The 27,714-nt window shown below is 35.1% G+C and overlaps 1 protein-coding gene across 1 annotated transcript in view; it reads left to right on the forward strand.

The window, feature by feature from the left end:
• LOC150103443 (importin-4-like) overlaps positions 1–27,714 on the forward strand; it is a 321,740-nt gene that overhangs the window by 150,614 nt on the left and 143,412 nt on the right. Inside the window, exons 13-17 of the mRNA XM_090397560.1 lie at positions 1,260–1,369; positions 12,550–12,658; positions 12,856–13,003; positions 20,742–20,855; positions 23,832–23,948. Of these exons, the coding sequence (XP_090253686.1) occupies positions 1,260–1,369; positions 12,550–12,658; positions 12,856–13,003; positions 20,742–20,855; positions 23,832–23,948 (598 nt within the window). The remainder of the gene's footprint in view (positions 1–1,259; positions 1,370–12,549; positions 12,659–12,855; positions 13,004–20,741; positions 20,856–23,831; positions 23,949–27,714) is intronic.

The raw sequence follows: 27,714 nt of genomic DNA on the forward strand, positions 1-27,714 counted from the left end.
GTTATCATTCCTCGTGATGTTGATTATCAAATGGATATTGAGGATATTGATGACTATGATCTTCAGCCTGACCGACTTTCCCAGTGATGTTCCAGGGGAAATAGAGCTTCATTATGCGAGTGATGAATCAGACAGCGATGATGATCCTCTAGCCACAATAAGACAATGTTGCTTGGCTGTGCTAGGTAAAGTAATTACCAACGAGCCCGTATGGACAGAAGATATCTTTAGTCCTCCACAAATAAGATATCTTATATAACTAAATAAGATATCTTATATAACTAAATAAGATATCTTATTTGTGGAGGACTAAATCCAAAATAAAACTTTGAAATATTTGAAAGATTTATCGATAAAGAAATTATTACCGTTATTATTGAACAGGCCAATTTGTACGCTACGCAGAACAATAATCATGCATTTCAAGTAACTGAAGAAGACATCAAGATATTTATCGCAATTCTACTTTTGAGTGGATACCACAGGTTGCCAAGAGAGTGTTACTGTTGGTGTTTAGAGAGGATCTCCTGGTACTCCAGTGGCCAACAGTATATCAAGGAACCGTTTTCAAGAAATATCTACATTTGGCCGATAATTCACAAATAGATAAAATCAATAAAATGTATAAAATAAGACCTCTAATGGATAAACTAAATAAAAAATTTCAACAGTTTGGCATATTCAACAAAGTCTCTCAATCGATGAAGCCATGATCAAGTATTTTGGGCATCACTCTGCTAAGCAGTTTGTTAATTTTGATACCTGATCTGCCCATTGTACTCATACGAGTACACATTTTTTTTTTTTTTTTAATTATGGGTCTTTTTTTTTAACTGTCAGTATAGTGTAGCATTTTGACACATTTTCAACTAAATAATATGAAAAAAATTCCCTTTAAAAAAAAAAAATTCTTGGGATCAAATGAGTTAAAGTAATAAGAACAACATGAGGATGCACCTGAAAATATCATAGCATTATCTAAAACAGCCTCCATGTAAAGTGTTGTACTCATGGATTTGTTAGCATAACATACTGTTAGATTTATTTTGAGCAGCTAATTATGGCATTCAAAATTTACAATTCAGAGGTCATCAGTACATCTTTGCACTCAGCTATAATGCAGATATTTATGTTGAAACATGTTTGTTACAAAGCTCATTAATGTTACTGAAAGTAAAAGTTATTAAGATGGTGCTTGTTTGGTTTTGTGTAAATACAACTTTTTGTTGTTTAGTTATTAGTTATCTTATTTTGTCTAGATGCGACATGTAGAACCTGCCTTAGAGAGCAATAACCCTCATCAGAAAAAAGCAGCTTACTTAGCTCTTGCTGTTATTGCAGAAGGGTGTTCAAGCAATATTAGAACCAAGTAAGCAGCTTTTAAAAATAATAAATAAATCTATGAAAATAACTAATATTTTACTTTGTGTTTGGGTGTACTACCATCCATCCTGCTGTAAAATATTCACTGAAATATGTAATCCATATATTTTCAGTAAATATCTACGGTAAATATGTAATATTTACTTAGAATTATTTTTTATTTGTAGAAATAATGAATTTTTCACAAAATATTTGTGAAAATGATTCTTAAAAATCTGCATATTTTATGTGTCCTTTTTCTGACCATTTTTCAAATAAGGATTGCAATAACCAGGTAAGAATATACAAGATAAACATCACAGAAATGTGTAGTTGGCTGATTTAAAAAAAAATAAAAAATCTTAGAAATGGAGTTAATAATATTGAATAAGGAATCAGAAATAGCAAAGGTAACATAACTGAAGAAAAAGATGTTCAGGATGGCTCAAATATTCACATAATATTCTCCAAAAAATGTCCAAATATGGAGGTATTGAAGATGTACAGTGGCTGCACTGCATAATTCAGAAGGTCTGTATTTAAATTTGCCAATTTGGAAAAGGCATGTGACAAGGTGTCAAGAGAAATATACAGCTTTTCAAAATATACTTATATACACTGCTTGGAAAGATATCAGTGGACACGATACTGTGAGGAACAACTATGTCATATCTTGGTCAAAGTTTAGTGAAATTAAGAACCTGATTCCTGATGATGTTATTAGAATGAATTATCCTACTTGGATAATTCAGAATTATCGCTACCAGGATATGACAGAAATATGTGCTCCTGTGTCTAACAGAAGCTCACAAGGCACATCTTGTATTAGACCCTGTATGACTGTTAAAGGTTTATCCTTTCCTTTAATGTTACATGGTGATCAGCATTCATTTTACATAAATTATAAACTTTACAACCATGCTATAAATAATTCTTTTAATTTCCTGACATTTCGACCTGTATATTAAGGTCATCATCTGGAGTATGCACATATATACAAACGCAAGCTAAATTACATTTCACATAGTATGCTGAAGAGACAATGATTTGATTAACGGTTATTCTACTGGCCTGATCTCTAGTGAAAATAAAATAAAATTACAATAAATAAATGAAATTAATTAATTACATCAAAGCTATATTTATTTTATTTAAGACAACATCAGAGAAACATTCTTTCATATAGATAGTTTTGTTACAGTAAAAATGATGTCCTAATTTAACATGACAATTGTTATATTAGATTCAGGATCCTGAATTACCTAGGGTACTATTTATAATTAATGTTCAACTTCTAACACTTCATAAATCCCAAATCTGCCTGGCCTTTTAATATTGTTCTCACATTCAGAGTGAGGCATCCAGAACCTCTCCAAAAGAGGGTGGTCTTCTTAATAATTCTCCCCCCCCCCCCGTCTCTCTCTCTCAGATGTTCTGTTTCAGTATGATCCCTTTTTTTTATAGATACTTTCATGAGCACTGCTCCACTGAATTGTTCCTACCATTCCTCTATATTTGTAAGAATACAAGCATAGACTTTCATCATCCATACACAGTTCAACTCTAAGATATCAGATATCAAATTAACTTTCATCTTCTTTCTTCATTCCATCTCCTTCTGTTTTTTGGAGCAGACTTTCCCATATTTTCCCACAAGGAATACAATCCCAAGCTTTTCAAGAAACTAGTTAATAGATTCCAGATTCCCTCTTTCTCCTTAACCACTTTGGCACACATGGCACTATTGTGTTATAGGTTTTATGACCTCTTGTGTTTTCAGTTAATATATATATATATATATTAAAAAAATTAAAGTGGTTTGAATTTTTGCATTATTGCTTATAGCTCATACAGAAAAATAATGCTGCTTTTACATTTAAGATTATGTTGCTTGGATATCAAAGTTACATATGCTGTGTTGTTAAATTAATTTAGGTATAGTTATTTAACTATGCATTTTAGCCTAGTGATTTTTTGAATAAGTTTTTACTTATTCAAAAAAATCAGTAGGCTAAATAACTAAAGATACTAACTAATGAAATCAATATAAAGATTTCATATTAACTGAAGATACTGTTTGGAGGTATACCTTGCACTGTCTTTACTTATGTATTCACTTCATGTCTCAATGTCTCAGATTGAATGTTTGTGGAGCAGGAAAGTCTCCACTGCTGTTTATATTGCATTGGATGCCTTTCTTCTCAGAGTGATGAGAAGCATGAAGATTACAAAGCCCGTCCTTTCACAGTACAATTAATTTTTTTATTTAAAGGTTCATTTATTTAATTGTGCACTAAAGTTCTCAGTAGCAGGCTTATTAAATTATACATCCCATGGAAAGTCATCTATTCAGTGTAATTAACCCTCTCATGCATAAGGACCTCATATGAGGACACATATATTTTCCCTCATAATAATTATTCATTCATAATTTAGTGCTACTGTATGCATGTAGTCCTCATCTGGGGAGATCAAAGTGTTCTTAGAAACCACACCAGATGGCAGGAGTTTCAAAAGAGTTACTGGAATACCAATCTCTCTACAGTGTGTGGTGGTATCATGGAGGAAATGAAAAGCTGCTGTTTTAATTGATTTGAATTTGGTGATTTTATGAGTCTTCTGGAAAGGTTAGTATGGTTTTATATACCTTGTAGATGAAGTGTGAATATTTAATTTGTTCGTGTTTATTACCGTATTCATAAAACAAACTTGAAAACAACCTGTCCTCACATGAGGACAATATGTTTGTAAGGTAATCTATGTGGCAAATGGTTTGAGGTTAGAAATTTCTTGTACAATATTTTTATAATTTTATTTATTTTATTTTTGCAAACATAAATTTATGTTTGCAATTGGCATTATCATCTCTTTTACAGATGGATAACCAAAAGCCAGGTCCATCAGGCATAAGAAAGGCCTATACCACAAGAGCCTTACTGAAGAGGAGATTGAAAAACTGTTGGAGGAATCTGAAGATAGTTTGGAGCTGAGTGATTCTGATGATGATCCTACATACCAGAAGCCACAAAATGATCCTACAGAGAGTGACAGTTCAAATGAAGACAGTGATGTTCAGTTATTTTCTTATCAATCTGTGTTCACATGAATACTGTAAAAATCCAATTCAACAAGTGAGAAAGATAATCCTTTTGCTGGTACTGAACCACAGTTTAGAGGAAAACACCAAGTAAATATTCATGGAGAGAGCCCTGTAGATTATTTTTCACAGCTGTTTCCAGAAGAATTGATGGATGAAATTGCGAAACAAACTAATCTGTATGCATGCCATAAAGGCAAAGATAATTTAGCACTTACTGTGACTGAACTCAAAATTTACCTTGGAATTGTACTTGTCATGACATACATAAAATACCCACATGTAAAGCAGTATTGGTCTTCTGCACATGAACTGTGTATGGATGTTATAGCTGATGCCATGTCAGTGAACAGATGGAAGGACATAAAGCGATATTTGCATTTTGTTGATTCAGACACAATACCTACCAACAATAAAGACTAAGCAATGTTATTATTATTATTATTATTATTACGGGTATCTCCATGGAGTCAGTAGACTCATCGCGGGAGACCCAAACTAGCAAAACAATATCTGTCATATCTCTTCTTGAATTCATTTACAGACGAAGAGCTCACAACTAAGTCAGGCAATGAATTCCACTCATTCACCACCCTCCAGGCAAAAAACCTTGTTCTGACACCTTTGTTAACCACACTCTTCTTTAATTTCCAGAGATGACCTCTTGTTCTTCCATCACTTTCACACAGCTGAAACATTTCCCCTGCATCAATCCTATAAAAACCTTTTAGTAATTTGAATGTTTCTATCATATCCCCTCTTCTTCGCCTATCAACCAATCTCTGCAATCCACAAGCTCTCAATCTATCAATGTAGGGAGCATTTTTTATATCACTCACCAACTTGGTCACTCTTCTCTGAACCCTCTCCACAGCCTCCTCATCTCCAAGGAATCCAGGTGACCAGACCTGAGCACAGTAATCCAAATGTGGAAGTATCAATGCTTTATAAAGGGGAATAATAACCTCTTTATCTCTGGATGTCAGTGTGTTCCTCAACAACCAAGTAATCCTATGTGCAATCTTGGACACCTTAGCAATGTGTCCTCTGAACTTCATCTCCCTATCAACCAATACCCCTAAGTCCCTAGCCTCATCAATCTCTTGGAGTACCTTTCCATCGATGTAGTACACAGCTGGTAATCTTTTAATCCCAAAATGCATGACTTTACACTTTTCCACATTGAACTGACATCCATTTTCTTTTGCCCATTTTACCAGCTTATTTAAATCCTCCTGCAAACTTTCAACATCAGCTTGATTTTTTATTGCACTACACAACTTTGCATCATCAGCAAACAACTGAATATCTCCCTTTAAGCCGTTTCCTATATCATTTATATACAAATTAAACAACATTGGCCCAAGCACAGAGCCCTGAGGCACACCACTGGTCACCTGCCTCATTCTGGACTCGGCTCCTCCATACACCACCTTATGGTATCTCTCCCTGAGCCATTCTCCTATCCATATCACCAATTTAATATCCATTCCCATCTGCTCCAATTTGCGTAACAGTGTTCTATGGGGTATCCTGTCAAAAGCCTTAGCAAAATCCAGAAGTACCACTGTGTAGCCAGTTCCTTTGTCCAACTCAGATGTTATTCTATTATGAATAGTTAATAGATTGCTAAGGCAGGATCTACCTTTAACAAAACCATGTTGGCCTCTATAGAGTATCATATCCTGATCCACCCATTCTTGAATTTTGTCTTTAACCAACTTTTCCAATACTTTTACCACTACTCCTGAGATGGTGATTGGTCTGTAATTCAATACCGCAGTTTTAGAGCCACCCTTATGCAAAGGAACCACTTTGCCTAACTTCCACTCCCTAGGGACCATACCAGAGTTCAAACTTAAGTTAAATATCCAGGTGAGAGGGGTTGACAATTCATTTGCACATTCACGCAACACCCGAGCTGATATTCCATCTAAGCCTACCGCAGTGTTTGCATTTAAGTTTTGCAATATATTTAATACCTCTGATTCTTTAGCTTCAATTCTCACATTAGGTATTGCTGTAGGTATAGAGATATCCTCACTTGGGTGATAGACTTTTGAAAAGTGATCACTCAGTAACTCGACTATTACATCTGATTTTGTCACCTCAATACCATCAGCACCCACTAAGGTTATCCTTCCGAAGTCATTCTTCCTCTTACTTGCCACATAGCGGAAGAACTCTTTGGGATTACCCTTGATCTCTTTGGCTAAGGTCTTCTCATAATCTGATTTAGCTTTTCTTACTATGCTGGTAACTTTCCTAGCTTGAGCCTTGTACTGCTCATGGGTGTCCTGATCGCCTTTCTCCTTGTAAATTCTCCATAATATTTTCTTTTTTTGCAGTTCAAGCTTGATACTACTGCTCATCCATCTAATGCCTGCCTTGTTTGACCTCCTAACCATGGGGACACAATCTGATATTGCTTTCCTCAGATACCCGCTGATTTTATCCCAAGCACTGCTAACATCTTTCCCTTGCAATATGTTCTGCCATGGGATGGCTGCAAGCTCACTCCGAAGCTTGTTATAATTGCCTAACCTGTAGTTCCGTACATACCCCTTCTTAATAGAAAAATCCACAGATTTTGCAACCTCCCAAGTCAATACCACATGATCGCTTTCACCAACTGGAGGTAACGAGGACACCTTACTTATGCATATAACCTCTGAACCAATAACCAGGTCCAACACTCTCACACCACGTGTCCCTTCAGTTACGTGCTGTTTCAAGTAATTATCTCGTAGAAGATGTATGAATTCCATTTCCTTTTTGCTACGTGATATTTCCTCCTTCCAATTGATATCACCGTAATTAAAATCCCCCATAATAATCACCAAGCCTTCACTCATTGCACTAAGTTGCTGATGCATGAATTCAATATCTCCCCCCATACTCCCTGGCCTATAGCAGCATCCAACTGTATATTTGGTTGCGTTGGTCGCTATTTCGCACCAGACTGCCTCAAATGAACTCTTATTCACATGTCTATCATCATGATATACTACTTTCTTTGGCTGCAACACATCAGCTATCATCAACAGTACTCCTCCCCCTGTTCTATCTTCTCTATCCTCCCTGAAAATAGTGTACCCATCACATTCAATTCCAGTGACCACATCTTCTGCTGACAGCCAAGTTTCACTAATGCCTACAACTTTTGGTGAGATTTCACTGACTAATGCCAAAAATTCTTCTCTCTTATTTCGAATGCTTCTAGCATTGGTATACAAAAATTGCAGATTCCCTCTAGATCTTGTACCGGCTTTAGAACTGATATATAAGTCATTAACTACCGTAGTCCTATGCCGATTTTTATCCCCTCTCTTCTGCAATTTATTCAGCCTATAAGGATCAATAAATACACAATCAGTGCTAAAGTTTCTCTCTCTTACACTCAACCTTTTCAATATTAGTTTCCCTGCCCAATAACTTCAACCTGTTCAGAAAACAATAACTTCTTCAATCGCTTATGTCCTTCCATGTTAAGATGCAGTCCATCTCTAGCATACAACTGCCTTTTTCCTTCAAACACACTCCAAACATCAACAAACTCCAGACCTCTTTTTCTGCACATTCTTGCAATCATATCATTCATTATCATTGCTCGTCTACTTAACTCGTAATTGTCAAAACGAGGCAGCACACACACTATTCTCCCATTGACACTTTTCCTCTTCACAATATCTAATAATGTTCTTAAATCTTTTCCTACCCGATTTATACTACCTCTCAGGTCATTCGTACCCACCATAACTATCATCTTGTCTGCTTCATGCCCTCTCTTTATTGCTAAAGCCACTCTTTCTATTGTCCCATCAGCCAAGCACTCCTCATGCATACCACTCTCCATACCCTTAATCATAGAATCACCATATATTTTACTACTCTTAACTTCATTCAAGTCCACACTCATGGACTCATTCTCTACACTATTCAGCATGACTCTCCCAGCTTCATTACTCAACTCTCTATTACTTACCCCCCCCCACTCTCACTACATCTCATTTCTTCTAGGCCACTTGTGGTTTTATTATATTGACTCACAATCACTCCCATACTATTTATTACTGAATCATTCACCAAAGACTCACCCATATGTAATCCTGTTCTAGTTACTTCAGCTAAAGTAATCTCTATAGTCCTAATTTCTCTGTTTAACACATTAAACTCCGCTTTAACTTCCAGTATCTCCTTACCGATCACTTCCACTTCCTCATGAAGAAGATGAAGGTCATTTTTCATTTTCATAAACTCCCGCCGAAGTTCTTCCGCTACGGTCCCGATGTCAGCTTCCATTCCTAAACGCTCCAGCCTATCCCGACACTTCTCACATACGTCGACATTTTCGTTCTTTTCATTTTGCCAGACCGACCACAGATCCTTCACATTTTTCGGTGCATACATATAGCAGTTTCCGCAACGCATCCATTGCGAAAAATCCAACGCTGAGCCGGCCTTTCTTGTAGTAGTAGAAGTCCTGCGCGCCGCTGACGTACGTTTCTTGTTGGACGCCATCTTTACACGTTGATATAGTGAAACAAACGGCAGTGAAAACACAATATATACAACACAGTTCTAAACAATAATACCACTGAAGGACACTTGTTTCTAACCGATACACAATTGCAGCACAATTTGTGACAAAAAGCCACACTATATTTAACTTTAAAAACACGTTTTCTAGACTAGCTAAACTCGACCGCAACATTTACCAAGGACACTGGTATGTATAAGACCAGTGCTGCAAAAGTTTCACAAAACATTCCATTCAGAGTGTAGATGAGATGATGATTCCTTTCATGGGACATTCACAACTCCAACAATACTTACCTAAGAAACCAAAAAAATGGGGTTTCAAAATGTGGGTGAGGGCAGGCATTTCAGGCTATGTATATTGTTTTGATCTTTATGTAGGTGCAGATCCTGGAAGACAAAATTCAGACTCGTTCAGTGTAAGTGAAAATGTAGTACTTAGGCTTTGTCATGATCTTACTGGTAAGAACTTCAAGGTATATGCAGACAACTTCTTCACGAGCATCCCCCTAATTAAGAAACTAAAGGAAGATGATATTTATTATGTGGGTACATGCAAAAGAAATCAACTTCAAGGTGCTGACAAGAAACTGAAAAATGAAAAGGATTTGTAGAAGATGGGATGAGGAAATATGTCAGTTACCACATCCTCTGATGGCATTACTGTCACTAGATGGGTTGATAACCCAATAGTACATGTGGTATCTAGCTACTTAGGAAAGGAGCTTGTCAGTGTATGTCAGAGATTCAGCCGGATAGGAAAAAAAGTATGTTGAAATTCCACTACCTCGCAGCATAGCTCTTTATATCAAACATATGGGTGAAGTGGACCTTATGGACTCTCTTGTGACTTTTTATCAAAATGATACCAGGAACAAACAATAGTATATGAGAATTTTTTATCATATGTTGAACATACTAGTTTGTAATGCATGGATCATTTGAAAATGGGAAGAAAAAGAAAAATCGGATTTGTTACAATTCAAATCAAGAGTGGCAACTGCTTTGATATATCAAGGTTTAGCTCAGCTAGGTACAAAGAAACAAGGACGCCCTTCAAGTCAGACACCACCATCACTAAAGAAACGCAAAACTCACTCTGTGCCACATGAGACGTTTTGACTTCAGTGAACACTTCCCAAAGAAGACAACAAGTGCTAATGCTAATCGTTACAGAAATGTACACTGCAAGAGTAAAACAAGATGCATCTGTGTTAGATGTGAGGTTCCAACCTATCCGGAATGTTTTCAGTCTTTACAAAAGGAGGCAAAGAGAATAAGACTGTTCTTGATTTACATTGCTCTACTGCAAATTCTAATTGTTCTACTTTTTTCTATGTACTAAGTAATCCAAATTTTGATCATTCATACAGTGTTTCAGCAAAATATAAATTGTTTATAATCTGTTTTGTCATACTTGTAATGTCTTTCAATGAAAATAAATTCCTTAGTCTAAGTCATGTCCATAGAAATATGTCTGTAGTCTGTGTGCCGTTAGTGCATGATGTCCTCAGATGAGGACATTATTTTTTACATATACAGGACATAAATTTAGCAAAATTAAAGAATTCATGGTAATACTGTAAGATTAAATGGTACTGTATCATGCTATTATAATTTTTTATAAATGAATATAAAAATCATGCATGAGAGGGTTAAACATAAAGAAATAATGCTTTTTGCTGAGAGATATCACAGGTGGTTGAAGACCCAGAGGAAGACCAAGATATAGGTGGATTGATACGGTACAAAGTGCCTTAGACGATAGTCTTTTTAATAATCTTTTTGCTGAAAAAATTAAGTTGTAATGGTGGACATCTCTTTATGTTACAGTTTTAATTCTTCCAAATTTGCTTTATGGAGCATTACGAAATGCATTTAATCTATTTCTGGTCTATTAGTAAATGCATTAATTTACCAATATATATCTCTATCAGGTGTCTTTTCCCTCCAGGAGATTGACTACCATGTGTCTCCACCATGTCCTATTCTGCGCTCTCTGCTGCATTCCTCATATGAGAGATAGGTCCAGTCTTCTATATTTTTCATCCACTTCAGTCTTTGTCTTCCTCTCTTTCTCTTTCCCTCAACAGTTCCTTCGAGAAGTGTCCTTTGTAAGCAGTTATGTCTCAGAATATGTCCGAAAGATCTGAGTTTTCTCTTTTTAATTTCTTTCATCAGGCTTCTGTTGACGTCTGCCATCTCTAGTACCTCTTCATTTGTCTTTTTTTCTTTCCATGATATTCTCATAATTCTTCGCAGCATCTACATTTCAAAGACCTCCAGTTTTTTCACACTCAGATTGGTCACATTTGTTTCCATATAATAATGTAGACCATATGTAGCATTTGGAGATTCTTAGTCTTGTTTTCAGATTTAATTCTCTAGATGTTAGTAGATTTTTCATGCTGTCGAAAGTTGACCTTGCGATTTTGATCCTTTTTCTAATTTCATCTTCTGTCCTGCCATTCTCTGTGATCAAGTGTCCGAGGTATATGTATATTTTTGCACCTGTTCTAATTTATTTCCTTTTATATCGATGCATATTTTTGGTATTATCTTTTCTCTTGAAATTATCATGATTTTTGTCTTTTTAAAGTTGTTTGAAGTTCTTTAAAAAACTTTTTAAAGTTGAAACTGAGGCCATACTGTTCGCTATACTTGAGGATTTCATCTATAAGAGTTTTGAAGTCACATTTGTTTTCAGCTAGAAGAACCGTGTCATCTGCATATCTTAGGTTATTAATATTTCCCCCTACAGTGATTCCTTTGAGGTTACTAATTTTATTAAATATTTCTTCTGTGTATAGGTTAAAGAGAATCAGAGAAAAGACACAGCCTTGTCTCACACCTTTCTGAACTGGGAATTCTTCTGAGGTCTCTATTTATTCTCAAAGATGTAGTCTGTTCCCAGTAAAGATTAGTTAATAGCCTAATGTCTTTTCCATCCATGCCTATTTTTGAAAGGATTTCAATTGTTCATGTTGGACATTGTCGAATGCCTTTTTGTAATCTTTGAAGCAGAGGTACACATTTTTGTGTTTTTCTAGATATCTTTCTATGATGGTTCTGACGTTAAAAATGCCTTCTCTTGTACCTACATTTTCCTTGAAGCCATTTTGTCTATCATTTATTTCTATGTTTATTTTTCTTTTATTTCTTTCAAGAATAACGTATAGGACTTTTGATACTTGACTGATGAGGCTGATTGTCCTGAACTCTTCACATCTTGTAGCTTCTGTTTTTTTGGGGAATTGGAACAAAAATTGAGTGATTAATATCTTTGGATAGAAATCCAGTCTCGTATATTTTATTGCATAATTTTGTTAGAAATTTTAGTCCTCTTTCATCGAGAGCCCTCAACCATTCTGCCAAGATATTCCTGCAGCTTTATGTGGTTTTAGTTTTCTGACGGCATTTTCAACTTCACAGAGTAAAATGGATGGTCCTTCTAAATCAGTCTGTTCAGGAATATCATTTCTTTGTTGTTCATATAATATATATATATATATATATATATATATTGTAATGTATATATTTTTTTTTTCCAGGTATTTAAAATCTTTCCTGCAAGTAATTTGTACCGGAATCACTGATATTAATCCAATAGTTAAAAATGCTGCCCTTTTTGCTCTGGGACAGTTTGCTGAATTTTTGCAGGTAAAAACAATAATATTCTGTAGAAATGCAAAAAAATATTTGTGAGGTATTGGTGTGTTTGCTGATTTGTAAACATTGTTTCTATATCATTAATTAATATCTTCACATATGGCTTTCTTCTTTAAAAATATCTTTATTAAAAAATATTTTTGCCATGATACTGTTCCTTTATGACATTTTCTTTTTTGCATTTGTAGCCAGACATCAGCAAGTTTGCACCAGAGCTACTGCCTGTTCTCTTTGAATATTTATCACAAACTTGTCTTCAACTAGAACATGGAGGAAAAGATCCACCAAGTTTAACAAAAACATTTTATGCTTTAGAAACATTCTGTGAAAATTTAGGTGAGTATAAATAGCTCATAAATTGTTTCCTAAATGCAAAATTCCTCGAAAAATAAGTTTTGCATGGTTCATTTTCTCGCATTCTTTTTAATTTTTAAAATCAGTATTTTTATAGATTTAGATTTTATGAACATGACAATACTGAGATGTTCAACACAGAGTTAAATTGCATATTCATTATTACTTATTATTTTGTCATAACAATTATTTCTTCAAGTCATATAAATACACTATAGATATTATTTCTGGAAAATTTTCCATATTACTCCTCTAAATTAATATTAATTTTTATGGCTATTTGCCTATTTTTTCTAAGGAGTACTCCTAAAGATAAACAGGCAAAATAGCCATAAAAATCAATATAAATATACTATTTTATAGCCAATTTCCAAAGGTAACAAATTATAGAACGTATTTTTAGCCTTAACAACAAATATGAATGTCATATATATATATATATATATATATCATTATCTCTCCTTTATATCGTTATGTCCTCTAGTAGATCCTGGTCCTGCTAAGTGCACAAATCCATGGTGTCCTTTTTTCATCTCACTTTCACACATAAGAGACCATAAGGACTATAGCAAAGAAATGCTGTGTGTGTGCTGGGATTGAACAAAGTAATCTGCTGATATTTTCTTTTTGAAGAGTTGTAGTCCTTTGGAAATACTTCATTGGGAGGCTAATTTTTCAGAATTGAGGTTGATGAAATGAAATGAAAGATAATAGGAAGTAGTAGGTTCTGTGAGTTAACAGTATAACTGTAAAAGGATGTTGGACGGCTGTTGTTCATGTTACTTTAGATTGTGTGGGTGGCATATAGATGCGAGCTCTGCTGTAAATAGCATTCATGGAAATCTCTGTACAAGAGACAACATGGAAACTTCTGTTTAAGAAAAAGTGACTGAAGATAGTCTTTGAGAGAGAGAGAGATAGTATCAATCAACCAAACCACCCTCTCCTGAACAGCATCTGTAATTTTTAGATAGGTTTTGGATTTGGAATTTATACAGGGTAAGTAGCTGGGCAGATTAAAAGTAAAGTCTTGAGCAAAAATAGGAAACCATTGGTAGCCAACGATGCTTGTATGTGATGTGATAATGCTAAGAAATTCCAAGTCAGCTTTTTTGGGACTGTTTGGCCCTGATGGTTAAGTTGAAATTGATTGCAAGGGATGAAAAACTGGTCTTTTTTCAGGGGGGTGGACTTGTTTTGGATGCATTCAATGTAACCAGATCATTATGCCCCATTGAAAGATAACTAGGATAAGTCAAGACTGCTATGATCAGCAAAACTTATAGAGGAGATTTGAGGTCTCTGAAACAAGATTGTTTGTATATCAGAAAGAAAATGAGTGAAATAACACAGCTTCAAGAAACACTTACATTAACCAGAAATTTGGAGAGAGAAGGGTCTCCACCATTATATGCAGCACACAACCCATGAAAAAACTGTCAAACCAAGCACAAAGAAGGAGAGGGGACAGACCATCAGATGACAGTTTGTTCAGCAGCCTTCAATGCATCTGATAAACCTTTTATCAGATGCTCTGGTTTCTCCAAATCTTTTCATAGCACATGTCCAGAGGTGATGTAGGCAAGGGGATCTGCAGTGGAACTTGATTGCCAGAATCTGTATTGGTGGTAACTGATTAGTTGACAGTTCTCCAGATATCATTGAGGTTGACTGTTGATGATCTTTTCCCATTGCTATAGACAACACTGAGATTAGAACCATAGGTCAGTAGTTTGAGAATAAATGCATCACTTTTTTGGATTGGCATGTGGACTAATATACTATACTGGATCTGGATACTGGTGTTAATTCAGGAGCACATCTGTTAAATGCAGTTAGTGGAATATTCTAATGGCCAGAACCCTGTTTGGTATCCAGGTTATTCAAGATTCTTTTGATGCATTTCTGGTGGTGTAGTATGCCAGGTAAAGGAGACAATTTTCCCTTAATGATATGTGCATGAGTTGGATGAGAAGAATGATCCAAGGAGGTCTATCTTTAGATGTTGTAATACTGCTATCTTAGTGACAGGAGAGTGGGAGCATAGGTGGAAAAATTTGCACCTAATAGCTTTTGTGAGAGACCAAAAGGCACAACTGCCATTAGTACAGGCAACATATTTTCTATACCATTTAATCCTTTCAAAATCTCACTGCTATGTTAATAATAGTTTTGCAAGTATTAGGAGCTTCAGTGTAGACTGTGATTGAAGCTGAAGTTTGTTACAAGCCACTTAAGGATAAATTTTTTTACCACCTAAGCACATTTTCAGGAAAACCATAATCAAATTCCTGTATGCAGTTTCAGGCAGTGTACAGGATATTATAATAGTTCTACATGAAAAGCTTACATCATTAGTAACATCCTATTGACAATTTTTCCTCAATTAATGTGTTATTTCTCAGTAATCCTATGTTATCAGATCTTATATTTCACTTTTCTAAAGCACTTCTTACTATATTAATTGACATAGATCTTGGTCTTCCTCAGAGTCTTTTTCCTGCCATGCTAACAACAAATACCTTTCTTTTTTTTTTTTTTGCTAATCTTTCCTTTCCCATTCTGTTTAAGTGACTATATCACCTGAGATCAGCTCTACTCACACGATCTTGCCTCCTGACAATATCAAGTTCCTTCCTAGTATCCTCGTTTTAATGATTGTGCTATTGATGCTATCTCTTTACTCTCCTAATCTTTCTCAGAACTTTCATATCTGTAAAAGTTTTTAATCAGGTGTTTTATTTCTCAACCCAACTCTCACATCCATAAGTTAAAATTGGTTAAATGCTATTTTGTATACAAGTAGTTTAGAATTTTCAATAATTTCTTACTTATTACTTATAAATTCATTCAGTTGACTTACTAAAATACCAGCCCTGCTAATTCTATTCACTATTTCCATATTTAATTTGCCATCTTCACTAAAAATTGTGCCTAAATAAATAAATAAAATAAAAATTAAAAAATTAGGTACAGTTTCTGAAGTGTTTTATGTGTTAATATGTTCTCCATTATTCAAGATGTAGTTATTTTCAATTATAATACTAATTAATGACATGAGTCACTTATATAAAATTTTTGGCTATGATTTATAGCCATTTTTCAATACATTACAGGAAGATAACTACAAAAAAGAGAGAGAGCAACAATTAAATTGAAAGCACATGCATGATATTATATGCACTAGTGACTGCAGAAGAATAACTCCATCTGCATTAATTGATATTAAGAAATAAATAAAAAAAATTAATTAATTAATTACAATTTATGAGCTTTGCTCTTTTCTCCAAATATTTGGAGAAAAGAGCAAAGCTAATAATAATGGCAAATACCTGTTGAATTTCTGCTCAGGACATGGATTGGTTATTACTAACACAATGTTCCAACATAAAAATGTGCGCAAATTCACATGGAGAGAAGAGGCAAGGAATAAGAAAAGTCTCATTGACTATGTTATTGTTGATAGTGATGTTTTTCCACTGGTGCAGGAAACTGGAGTGTACAGAGGATTTGAAATTGGAAGTGATCACCATTTAGTCTTGAGCAGGATAAAATTGAATTTCATATTGAGAAGAATAACATGTAAGAAGGTTTTAAAGAGAATAAAAGTTGAGCAGCTCTCAGACGTGAACTGTGGACTAAAATACACAAATATTATTCAAGAAAAAATGAAAGAGTTTGAGAGCAGGAATCAAACTTTGGAGATTCATTGGCAAGCCCTGAAGAAAACACTGATTGATTCAGCCAGAGAGGCATGTGGTGAGGTTGTGTGCAAGGATAGAAAAATCAGAACACCATGGTGGACACAGGAAGTTAAAGAGGCAGTGAAGGAAAAGAAGAAAGCATATCAAAAGTTCCTGGCAAGTAAGTCAGCTGGTGCTCTTAGAGAATACAGAGACAAATGTAAGAAAGCTAAACATTATGTAAAAAAAAGCTGGTTAAACAAAAGTCATGGGAGGTCTTTGGCAAGAACAAAGAAAATAAATATCAAGAAGGTAGCAAGATATTCTGGAGGTTGTTGAAGAAGCTTAGAAATGGAGGAAAAAGTGCTGTAAAAGGAGTTAGAGATGATAAAGGTGACATGAAATTGGGAGATAAAGATATTGCCTGAAGTATGGAGTAATTACTTCGAAAAATTGCTAAATGAAACAAGCAGTGATAGCACAGTGGTAAAAAACACTCATCAGGCCTACAGTCAGGAATACATATCCATACTTGAAGTAGAAAAAGCCATCAAAAACTTGAAATGTGGAAAGGCAGCAGGAATAGATGATATTTGTCCAGAAATGCTGAAGTATGGTGGTATAAAAGTCTTACAGTGGCTGCACTGCATAGTTCAGAAAGTCTGAACAGAGGGACGAATTCCCAATGGTTGGAGTAGAGCTCTCATAGTACCCATATATAAAAAGGGAAATAAAACTGAATGTGAAAATTACAGAGGTATTTCTCTGCTGAGTGTTCCTGGTAAGATTTATGCAAGTATACTTGAGAAACGGTTAAGAAGAATTGTGGAAGAAAAGCTCATGAAGAACAAGCTGGATTCAGGCCAAATAGAGGCTGTCAGGATCAGATCTTGACTTTACAACAAATAGTTGAGAAAGCATGTGAATATAACAAATATGTATATTTAAGTTTTGTCGATCTGGAAAAGGCATATGGCACCTTTTCCAAGAACCTGCCAAGAGAGAGAGAGAGAGAAAAGCTATTCAATACGCTGCAGTTATATGTTGTCAATGGGGCATTATATCAAGCAATACTTAGTCTTTATTTGAGTTGTAAGTCAGCAGTTAGAATTGAAGGAAGTACAGGAAGATGGTTTAATGTGAAATCTAGTGTGAGACAAGGATGTACATTATCCCCTCTGTTATTCATTATTTATATGGATCACATTATGAAGGAAAGTGGTATTAAACATGATATCAAAGTTGTAGATGTTAATGTCAGCTCTTTGCTTTATGCGGACAATGTTATACTTCTAAATAAATCCACTACAAGTCTGCAAGATTCCCTAACTAAATTGGATAACTGTTGTAATAGATATGGTATGAAGGTCAACAATAAAAAGACAAAGACAATGAAAATAGGTAGAATCATTGAAAATATCAACTGCATTGTGAATGGACAACTTGTGGAACAAGTAAAACATTTCAGCTATTTAGGCACAATTTTTAGTGAAGATGGTAAATTAAATATGGAAATAGACAACAGAATCAACAAAGCTGGTATGGTAGGAAGTCAGTTGAATAAATTCATATGGAATAAGAGAGAAATTAGTCGGAACACTAAATTTGCTGTATACAAGACAGCGTTCAAACCAGTTTTAACTTATGGATCTGAGAGCTGGGTCAGAAGTAAAACACTTGATCAAAGACTAGAGACCGCAGATGTGAGAGTCCTGAGAAAGATTAGAGGTGTGAACAGATGGCATCAATGGCAATATCATGTTAAAAACGAGGAGATTAGGAAAGAACTTTACATTGTCAGCATCCAGGAATGCGTTAGTAGAGCTAATCTCAAGTGGTATGGTCACTTAAATAGAATGGGCGAGGAAAGATTAGCAAAACAAGTGTTCTCTGCCAGGTTGGCAGTAAAACGACCCAGAGGAAGACCAAGATATAGGTGGATTGGTACTGTACAAAGTGCCTTAGACGATAGAAATAAGATCTGATAATGTTGGAGTCTTGATAAGTAACAGACTGATTTGGAGGAAAATTATAGATAGGAAGTTAATAATGATGTAAATTTTTCATGTAGTACTATCATATCCTGTACACCCCTTGAGGGTACACATGGCAGGAATTTAATGATGATGATGAAATACATGAATGGGGGTATATTAGGATAATTTCCCAAAATTGAGAAAGTTTAAGGCAGTTGTTTTTTTATTAAGGTTGGGATTACAAATGAGTGCTTAACAGCTTTCATTGTACATACAATCTTTCCAGGGAGAAAAAAAAAACGGCTTTTTGTGTAGAAATTTGGTATTGTTCCACTGAATAGTGTGTTTTATAGATAAAGCATGGCTTGCTGTGAACTGGATTTATTGGATTCCTTAAGTGAAATACATTTTAAATGTTATTCAAGATGAATTTGTGCCAAATGACTATCTGTCCATAATAATATAAGCCACAGGAGTGAAGATTCTGTAAACTCCAGCATAAGAAAAAGGAGAATATTTGTCTTGTGAAGAGATAATGAAGTATTTGGTCTACATACTGGATGGAGACTTGTAAATCAGTCTAGTGAAGAAGTCTTGTCTTGCTGTTCTTTCTGAAAGTTCTTTTAACATGTGGAGAGTAAATTCTGGAAACTTTTTCTTGGGGGGGGGGGTAAGTTGGCCATAATTATTGATTATTTTATCGATAGTTTTGTATTATAATCATTAGAATTTAAGATCTCTGATAATAGACAGTTTCTTGTTTAGAAGAGAATTGGTTGAAATATTTCGAGGTTTGTCGATTAGAGATTTGACCACGCCATATTTCTGACTGAGGTGTGATGTGAATTAGAATCAGTGTATTTGCCAGTGTGAGTTGGTTTTTTATATACTCAGCATTGTAGATTGCATTTGATTGATGTAGAATGAAAAAGTACAGGAAAGGAAGATGTTGTTATCATCTACTTCTAGATTAAATTTGATTCTTGCATTTACTGAATTAATTTTGGTATTGAATTAAATTGAATTCAGTATATATGCACTTCAGTATATTAAATACAAATATAATATATTGAAGTGCATATATACTGCTCGGAAAGAAGTTAATTCCCCTCATCCTCGCATGAGCAAAGTGCATCATGCTGTGTAACAAGTCACATGTTTGTAGCTGGTATAAATTGGAAGAATATGATATTCCTAGATCAGTGCTTCTATGTCCAAGTGAAATGGCTGTGAGAAGGGAACTGACAGAGTTTGAAAGAGGCATTGTGATAGTGTGCCATGTTGCAGGTCTATCTGTTTGGCAAATTGGACCATCCGAGGTTAAAATCAGTGATACCATACTGAGATGGAAGTGCAGAGAGTCAACTGCAAGTACTACACAGTGGACAATCTGCCATGCTCACCGAACATGACTGTAGAGGTGCTACAAATGATAATGTGTAAAAACCACAATTTGTCAGCCGACAGGTTGAATGTGTGGTTTTCTGGGCATCAACTGGAACACAAATCTGCACAAAAACATTCACAACTGAAAATCACAATATGGGTTTCCATGATAATACTGCAATATGCAAGCCCCAGATTACCCAAACCAACATGCATTGTCTTCAGTGATGCAAAGAGCATGTACAGTAGAACATGGAAACTTGAAAAGCTTTATTATGGAGCTTGGACTTATTTCAGCAAGTGCATTGACTAATGAAGTTCTGACTAAAATCATTTTCTACTTTAATGACATTAGACTTGTCTTGCGGACTTCTGCTGACGATTCACTATGAATTTTTTTTAATCCTGTCTTTATCATGATGTGTATAAGTATCACATAGCTTTCTTACTTGATAGACTCGACTTTCAGATAGACATTAAAGCACTAACATACAATTGTATTGTCAAGAAACAAAACAGGCCATGAAAATTTTACTATATTATCCCTTTCATTGATGATATAATTCACTTATTTGTGAACAAGAAACAAGCATATTATATAGACAGATAATATTAATATATTGGTTAGTTTTCAATAGATATTTGATATTTATAAACTTTATTTTTTTTTTCCAGAGGATGAGCTACTGCCATATTTACCCTCCTTAATGGAACATATTCTCAAGTTTTTAACAATTGCTTCATCAGTTAATGCTCGGGAATTAGCCATCAGTGCCATTGGAGCAGTTGGTAGGAATTTTTTTTTTTTAGTAGTATTATAATTTTCTAGGATTAGATAGAGAGTTAGCATTTGGCTGTGACATAGATATTGTTGAAGGTGTTTACATAATAGATGCCATTGGAGACTTGAAGTAGTTTGAACTCTAAAGCAGGGTTTCCAAATTATTTGATCCTTAATCCAATTACAGTACTAAATGTGTGTGCTCTTGGTTTATAACTGATGAGTGGGATTAATACATGAAAATGGCTAAACAATTCTTAGGTTAGACTCTACTTTCCTATTCAGTAAAATCAATTTAAAGCTACATTTTTCTACCAGTGATGGAATATGCAAATAAGTAGACTTTCACTGTAGCAAAATTTTGGGAACGCAGGAATAGTTTAGTATTATTTATTTACACCAGTTAACACATGTATGGGAGAACAGAATTTATTAAAACTGCAATATATTTCATCCAGTGTTACATGGACATCATCACAAGCAGAAGAGAATATCAGTTAACTACATTGATTCATAAGATATGAGTCATATAGCATATACTTACTGCTCATATCTGGGTCATAGCTGATATAAGAGAAGAGTGCCCTATTGGAGTTCAAAGAAACAAAACATAAACCTCTGTAATGCAAAATTAAATAACTTATTCAATATTAAAATAAAAGTGAAAAATATTATGAACAGTTAATAACAATCTTTCCAAATCTTTGAGATTGGCATGCAATCAGAGAAGTTAAGATATTGACCAAGGGTCTTCAATGCATGGCCTGCGTGCCACAGGTGGCGCACAGAGCTCTTTGCCATGGCCCGGTGGCCATTTCAAAAAAATAACTACTTAACATTAAAATGCGATTAATTTTAATCGCATTTTAATGTTAAAATGTGATAAAAAATAATTTCATTGAAACCCGTGGGCCACTAAGCTATATTGTGGTATTTAGAATTGCAAGATGCGTTCCAGATTCACAAGGAATGCTGTGCATTTGATACTTCACGTAAAATCCTGTAAAAATAAATATTAAATAGACGTGCTTTTTCAACCATCTATCACCACCAAGCAGTACTAACATCGCAGGTAGATGGCTGAAGCAGTAGTTCATTCGAGTGCACTGTCTAGTGCCTTCCAAATACATTTCAAAGGTTCTCGATGCTTCGTTATTTTCATATAAATACAAGAGAATCTCATCCACAGTCAGTCAGTCGTGAACAGCGTGATATTTGTGCATAAGAGCAAACAGATTCGTCGTGTCAGCCATAGCCTATTGTAGTTTTATATTGCCAGACTGTTTTCATTAGTGTGAGACATATTCAGTGGATAATAACCATTACACGGCCATTTTGGATGATTTTTTGATGGAAAAGTTCACCTTCCATCACTATGGCATCTATGAGTAAAAAGTGTAAATAAAGTGATTCTTGTCGGATTTTTAATGAAAAGTGGACCGATTTGTACTTTTTTGTGCCATTCAATGATAAGTCAGTGTGTTTAATTTGTCGTTAGTCAGTGTATCAAAAGAATACAATATAAAACAACACTATTAGACAAAGTATGCGTCCAATTTCGATCACCTTCAAGGGCGGCTTTGTGTGGACAAAGTGAACTGTCTCCAAATTGATTTAAAATGCCAGCAGGGCACATTTAAAAGGCAGAGGGAAGAGAGCGAAGCATGCATCAAAGTAAGTTATGTAATAGCTGAAAAAAATTGCTAAAAAATCAAAAGCCTTCTTTGGATGGCGAGTTTCTGAAAAGTGTCATCGCTGCTGGGGATATTCTGTCCCCAAATAATAAGGAAGTGTTTAAAAACCGAGTTTGTGTGGGGGTAACTAGCACGACGAGTTGAAGAACTTGCCAATGGCATTGAAGGAACTTTAAAAAAACGGTCATCCAATTTTACGTCATATTTACTTGCTTTAGATGAGCGCACAGATGTGAAGGATACAGCACAACTGACTATCTTTGTCCATGGCATCGATCAACAATTCGATGTGACAGAAGAATCGCTAGCGGTCGTACCTATAAAGGGAACGACGAATAGCACTGATATTCTTGAAGCCACCAACAAAACGCTCCACTGTTTCAACCTCAGCTTAATCAACCTCGAGGGTGTGGTAACTGATGGTGCCCCTGCTATGGCGAGAAAGAACGAAGGGTTTGTTGCGCTGCTACGGAAAGAACCAGAACTAGAAGGAAAAGATTTCATCCATTACCACTGTTTAATCCACCAGGAGAATTTGTGCGGGAAAACTATTAGATTTGAGAATGTCGTGAAAGTTATTCACGACATTCTCACTATCGTCAATATTATTAGGGCAAGAGGATTGAATCATCGTCAATTCCAAGAGTGCGAAGCAGATCATGGCGATGTGGTTTATCATAGTGATGTTCATTAGTTGAGCAGAGGCAAGGTTCTTAAAAGAGTCTATTTAAGGAGCGAAAAAACAGCAGTTTGTGCAAACCGAGAGGAATCCGATTGCAGAATTTAACGATCCAAAGTGGATGACAGACTTTGCCTTTGTGACCAACATCTCATTGCATATGAATAACCTAAATACACGGCTACAATCCAAAGATCAACTGGTGCACACTCTGTTTGATCACATCAAAGATTTTGTTTTTTCTGAAAAGATTCCTGCAATTAGTCTCTTGACTCTATGAAGATACCTGTATACTATTAGTAATAATTATAATCAACTACTCCTGTGGTCCTCTGAGTTTGCTATACTGAGAGGTGACTACATTGTTTTTTCAGATTTCTGTTAATGTCAAGGAAGTCAGTAGCATTTCAGTGCTTATAATACTCTATATAATACTCTAAATTTTTGTAACACCCAGTAATACCAAATGCCCATGAGCTACTCTGAATATAGCTTGTTAACATAGAATATAATTTACTGTATTCTAAAGCAATTTATAACAATTTATTTAATTAGAAATTTGTATAAAATATATTCATCTTTTGTATTTTCAATGGAATTATTTTTTCTAGGAAATTCTGCAAAAGAAGGACTGTTACCATATTTCCCTCATATAATAGAACATTTAAAAGTATATTTAAATAAACAACAACCTGAGCATAACATGCCTCTTCAGATACAAGCAGTTGGTAAGTTGCTCTGATTATAGCTTCAAAGTTTCAGAATGATTATATCTGATATATTTAAGTTACTTATTCATCAAGAATTTTAATCATTCCAATCACTTGAATTTTCACTTTTTTTTAGATAATAAAATATTAATAAAAGCTTAGATCCAGGATTCAGAAAATTTAGTTTTTATATACACCCTCTGTCCAAAAAGAAATCGAACTTTTGATAGAAAATAAAACACAGGCCAATGATAATTATTCAAATCACTTATTTCAATCAATATACATCCCTCAGCTTTGATACAGCGTTTGGCATGGTCAATTAACTTGTTAAATGAGTTTTTTATATCGGTTTTTGGGATACTGTTGAGGGTCGTGGTTACTGCCGCTTGAACGTTTTCAGTGGTGTCGTATCACTTTCCTTTCATCAGCAAATAAGTCAGAGAAAGAAATCACAGGGTGCTAAATCAGGTGAATACAGCAAGTGATCCAACACACAAACTTGGTTTTTGCTCAAAAACTGTCTCACAGTGTTCAAACGATAAGATGGTGCATTATCGTGCAAAAGTGACCAGCTGCCTGCATCACAATATTCATGCCATACGAGATGAATTCTCATTATCAATCACTTCAAAACTTCGAGATAAAACTCACCATTGACCGTTTGGCCAGGCAGAACAAATTCTTTGTGGATAATGCCCTTGGAAATCGTAGAAACAAATCAGCATTGTCTTTACTTTTGACTTATCCAAGCAACTTTTTTTCGGATGCTCCTCTTCTGGTGGTCTCCACTCAGCACTTTGTTTCGAGCTCATACTCAAAACACCACATTTCGTCACCAGTAACAATCGTTTCAAGGAAGTTTGTCCTTATGAGCAGTTTTAATGAGGTCCTTGCAGCGTTCAATTCAATACATTTTTTGGTCGTTGGTCAACTTGTGGGGAACAAATTATGAATCAATCTCACGGACGATTTCAAGTTTTCTTTGATGAAATCACGATTTTTGGATGTTAACTTCGCTCAGTCCAGTTTTTGGATGCCCTGGCTTTATGTTGTCCTCAAGCGTCTCACGACCACTTTGAAATCACTTAAACCACTCGTAAACTTGAGTACGGGATAAGCATTCACCACTGTATGCTTTTTGAAGCATTTGATGCGTTTTGGTAAAACTTTTACCAAGTTTAACACAAAAGTCAATCGCAGTTCTCTGTTTGAAACCTATTTTCCAACTGTTCGCAAAACACAGTCACTCTTGGCGCTATAACTCAGCTTCTAATGAAACAAATGTCATAAACAGTTGACACAACACTAATGAAGGTTACCGCTTTGGACAACAAAAAGATACAATAGGTGGTGCCACTAGTTTCTTCTATTTTCGAAAAGTTGGTTTCTTTTTGGACAGAGGGTGTATTGTTCTAGACAGAAAAATGTGGTATAGAGATGGTAGGTTTTATTTTTATTATTTTTTTTTATTTAGAATCAGTATATAGATATGAATATTAATTCTTCATTTTCACTATTAAGTATAATTGCTTGTAGTACCTTGTTTTCAAAGTATTTCTTTTCCTTAGTCTTTCTTCTTTTTCTCTGATATCCAGTACTTTCTTTGCCCATCAGTTATCTTGCATTTTTTCTGTATGTCTTTTCCAGTCTTCTTTCAGTTTTTGGATCCAATCATTTATTGGCTGTATTTTATCATTTTCTCTAATTTTTTAAGTTGCAGATTTTTTTTAATATTGTTACACCTTCAGTTTTTCTTAATGTTTTCATCTCACTATTTGTCTAATTTTTGTAGTTGCTACAGGTGTTTCTGCTGCATATGTTAGTACTAGTCTGACTACTCATTTATAGATTCTTATTTTTGTTCTTATTCTTCCAAGTGAGATAGTCAAGAAATATAGATATTCTACTAGTTTTTATTGCATGTTCTTGTACTTCATTTTCAAATGAAAAATTTCATTTTTCATCTGGAAAATTTCAAGGCTCCTGACACTTAAACAAACATGGTTGTTCAAGTGTTCAGGAGCCTTGTGGTATGAGTCATTAAAGAGAAAAGCAAGAAACTTCTGGTTTTGAAGCTGCAGAGGACTTCAGAAATTTTAAAAACTTGTTCTAAATAACAGGTTATATCTTCTCAGTGGTTTACTGTTTTGGGCTTTTTTTTTTTTTGTCTTGCTGCTGGCACTCAAACACAAATCTCATAATTTCAGAAAGTGAAAATGGTTGGAGTTGAAAGAGTTATTCCATCAGTAACTCGCACAACATTTAGTTCCAGAAGTAAAAGCATCTGAAGAAAACATTGAACTTTCATTTGTTGTCTAATGCTTGTGTTTGATAATAAACAGGTGCATCAATAGTTCTCTTTCTTAACAACTTGCCTACATGCACCACTGCTATCAGCTTTGCAAACTTATGCAGTTAATATTTGAAAGAAATGAGGAGATAAAAAAAAGAAAGGAACATTAATTCAGGATATTATACACATTAGAATGTTGAAATAGACATCTGCACTTACACAGTAAAATTATTTTAGTAAAAGATACAATGAAAGAATACAGCTGGGGTGGGGGGGGGGAGAGATACATTTGAATACATCGTTAAATTCATGGTGTACTTGTATGTATTGCTTTCATGGAATGTACAAGATACTGTTTATTATGTACTTGATGAGGACACATAACAGGAATTTTTTTTCTGAATTAGTCTGTTGTCATGCCTTTAATATACAATATTAAAGGCATGACAACAGACTGTTCAATCTTCTAAAGCACAACTTTAGAAGGAGAGACATACTACATCTTAGGAGACTTAAATGCAAAAGTGGGAAAGAGTATGAGAGCAGGCCGGAGTGTGGCATATTTGGTCTGGGTGAACGTAACACCCATGGTGAAAGACTGTTGGAATTTGCCCGTGCTAACAGATTAGTTATTACCAATACCTGCTTCCAAAAACATCCACGACGGACCTATACTTGGACATCTAATATTGATAGGTCAAGGCACCAGATTGATTACATCCTGGCTCTCCAGCAGTGGAAGACAAGCATCTCTGATGTGCATACTTGTCCTGGAGCAGATTGTGGTACAGACCATCAGCTGGTAAGAGCCAAAGTAAGACTAAGACTCCGAAAACTTCCAGGTCAGGCACATTCCACTAGATTGGATGTTAGAGTAATTCCTAGTGGATTCACAGAAGAAATATTAACTCGGCTGGATGATTTTTTGGAGACCAATGAGGAAATCTCACCAGAAATGCTTTGGGAAGGAGTCAAGATGATAATACAGGATACAGTGAAGATGTATCTCAGCCCAATAAGAAAACCAAGAGACCCATGGATATCAGATTCAACATGGGAACTAATCAAAAGAAGGCGGTTGGAAAAACAAAGAGACACAGGGACCGAAGAATACAAGAGATTACATAGAGAAATCAGAAGAGCCATCAAGCAGGACAAAGAAAAGTTCTATACTAATAAATGTGAAGAAATAGAGTTCCAGATGAGAAGGCATAATTATAAAAGGATGTTTTATTTAGTTTGTGACTTAAAGCACAAGTTTAAGCCTAAATTGAATGTCATCAAAGACAAGAATGGATCATTACTAACAGAAGAGTTGGAAATCAAAAACAGATGGAAAGAATACTGTGAAGAACTGTACAGCAGAGTGGATAAAGAAAATGTGGAGTCATCCCACCAAGAAAATTTTGATTTGGAACCTCCTCCACTTAGGCATAAAGTTGAAAGAGCAGTTAAGCAGCTCAACAGCAATAAGGCCCCAGGTGCAGA

The sequence above is a fragment of the Typopeltis vanoorti genome, chromosome 9, assembly GCF_054136105.1.
Source record: "Typopeltis vanoorti isolate ZY-2024b chromosome 9, IOZ_Tvanoo_1.0, whole genome shotgun sequence".
Lineage (NCBI taxonomy): Eukaryota > Metazoa > Arthropoda > Arachnida > Uropygi > Thelyphonidae > Typopeltis > Typopeltis vanoorti.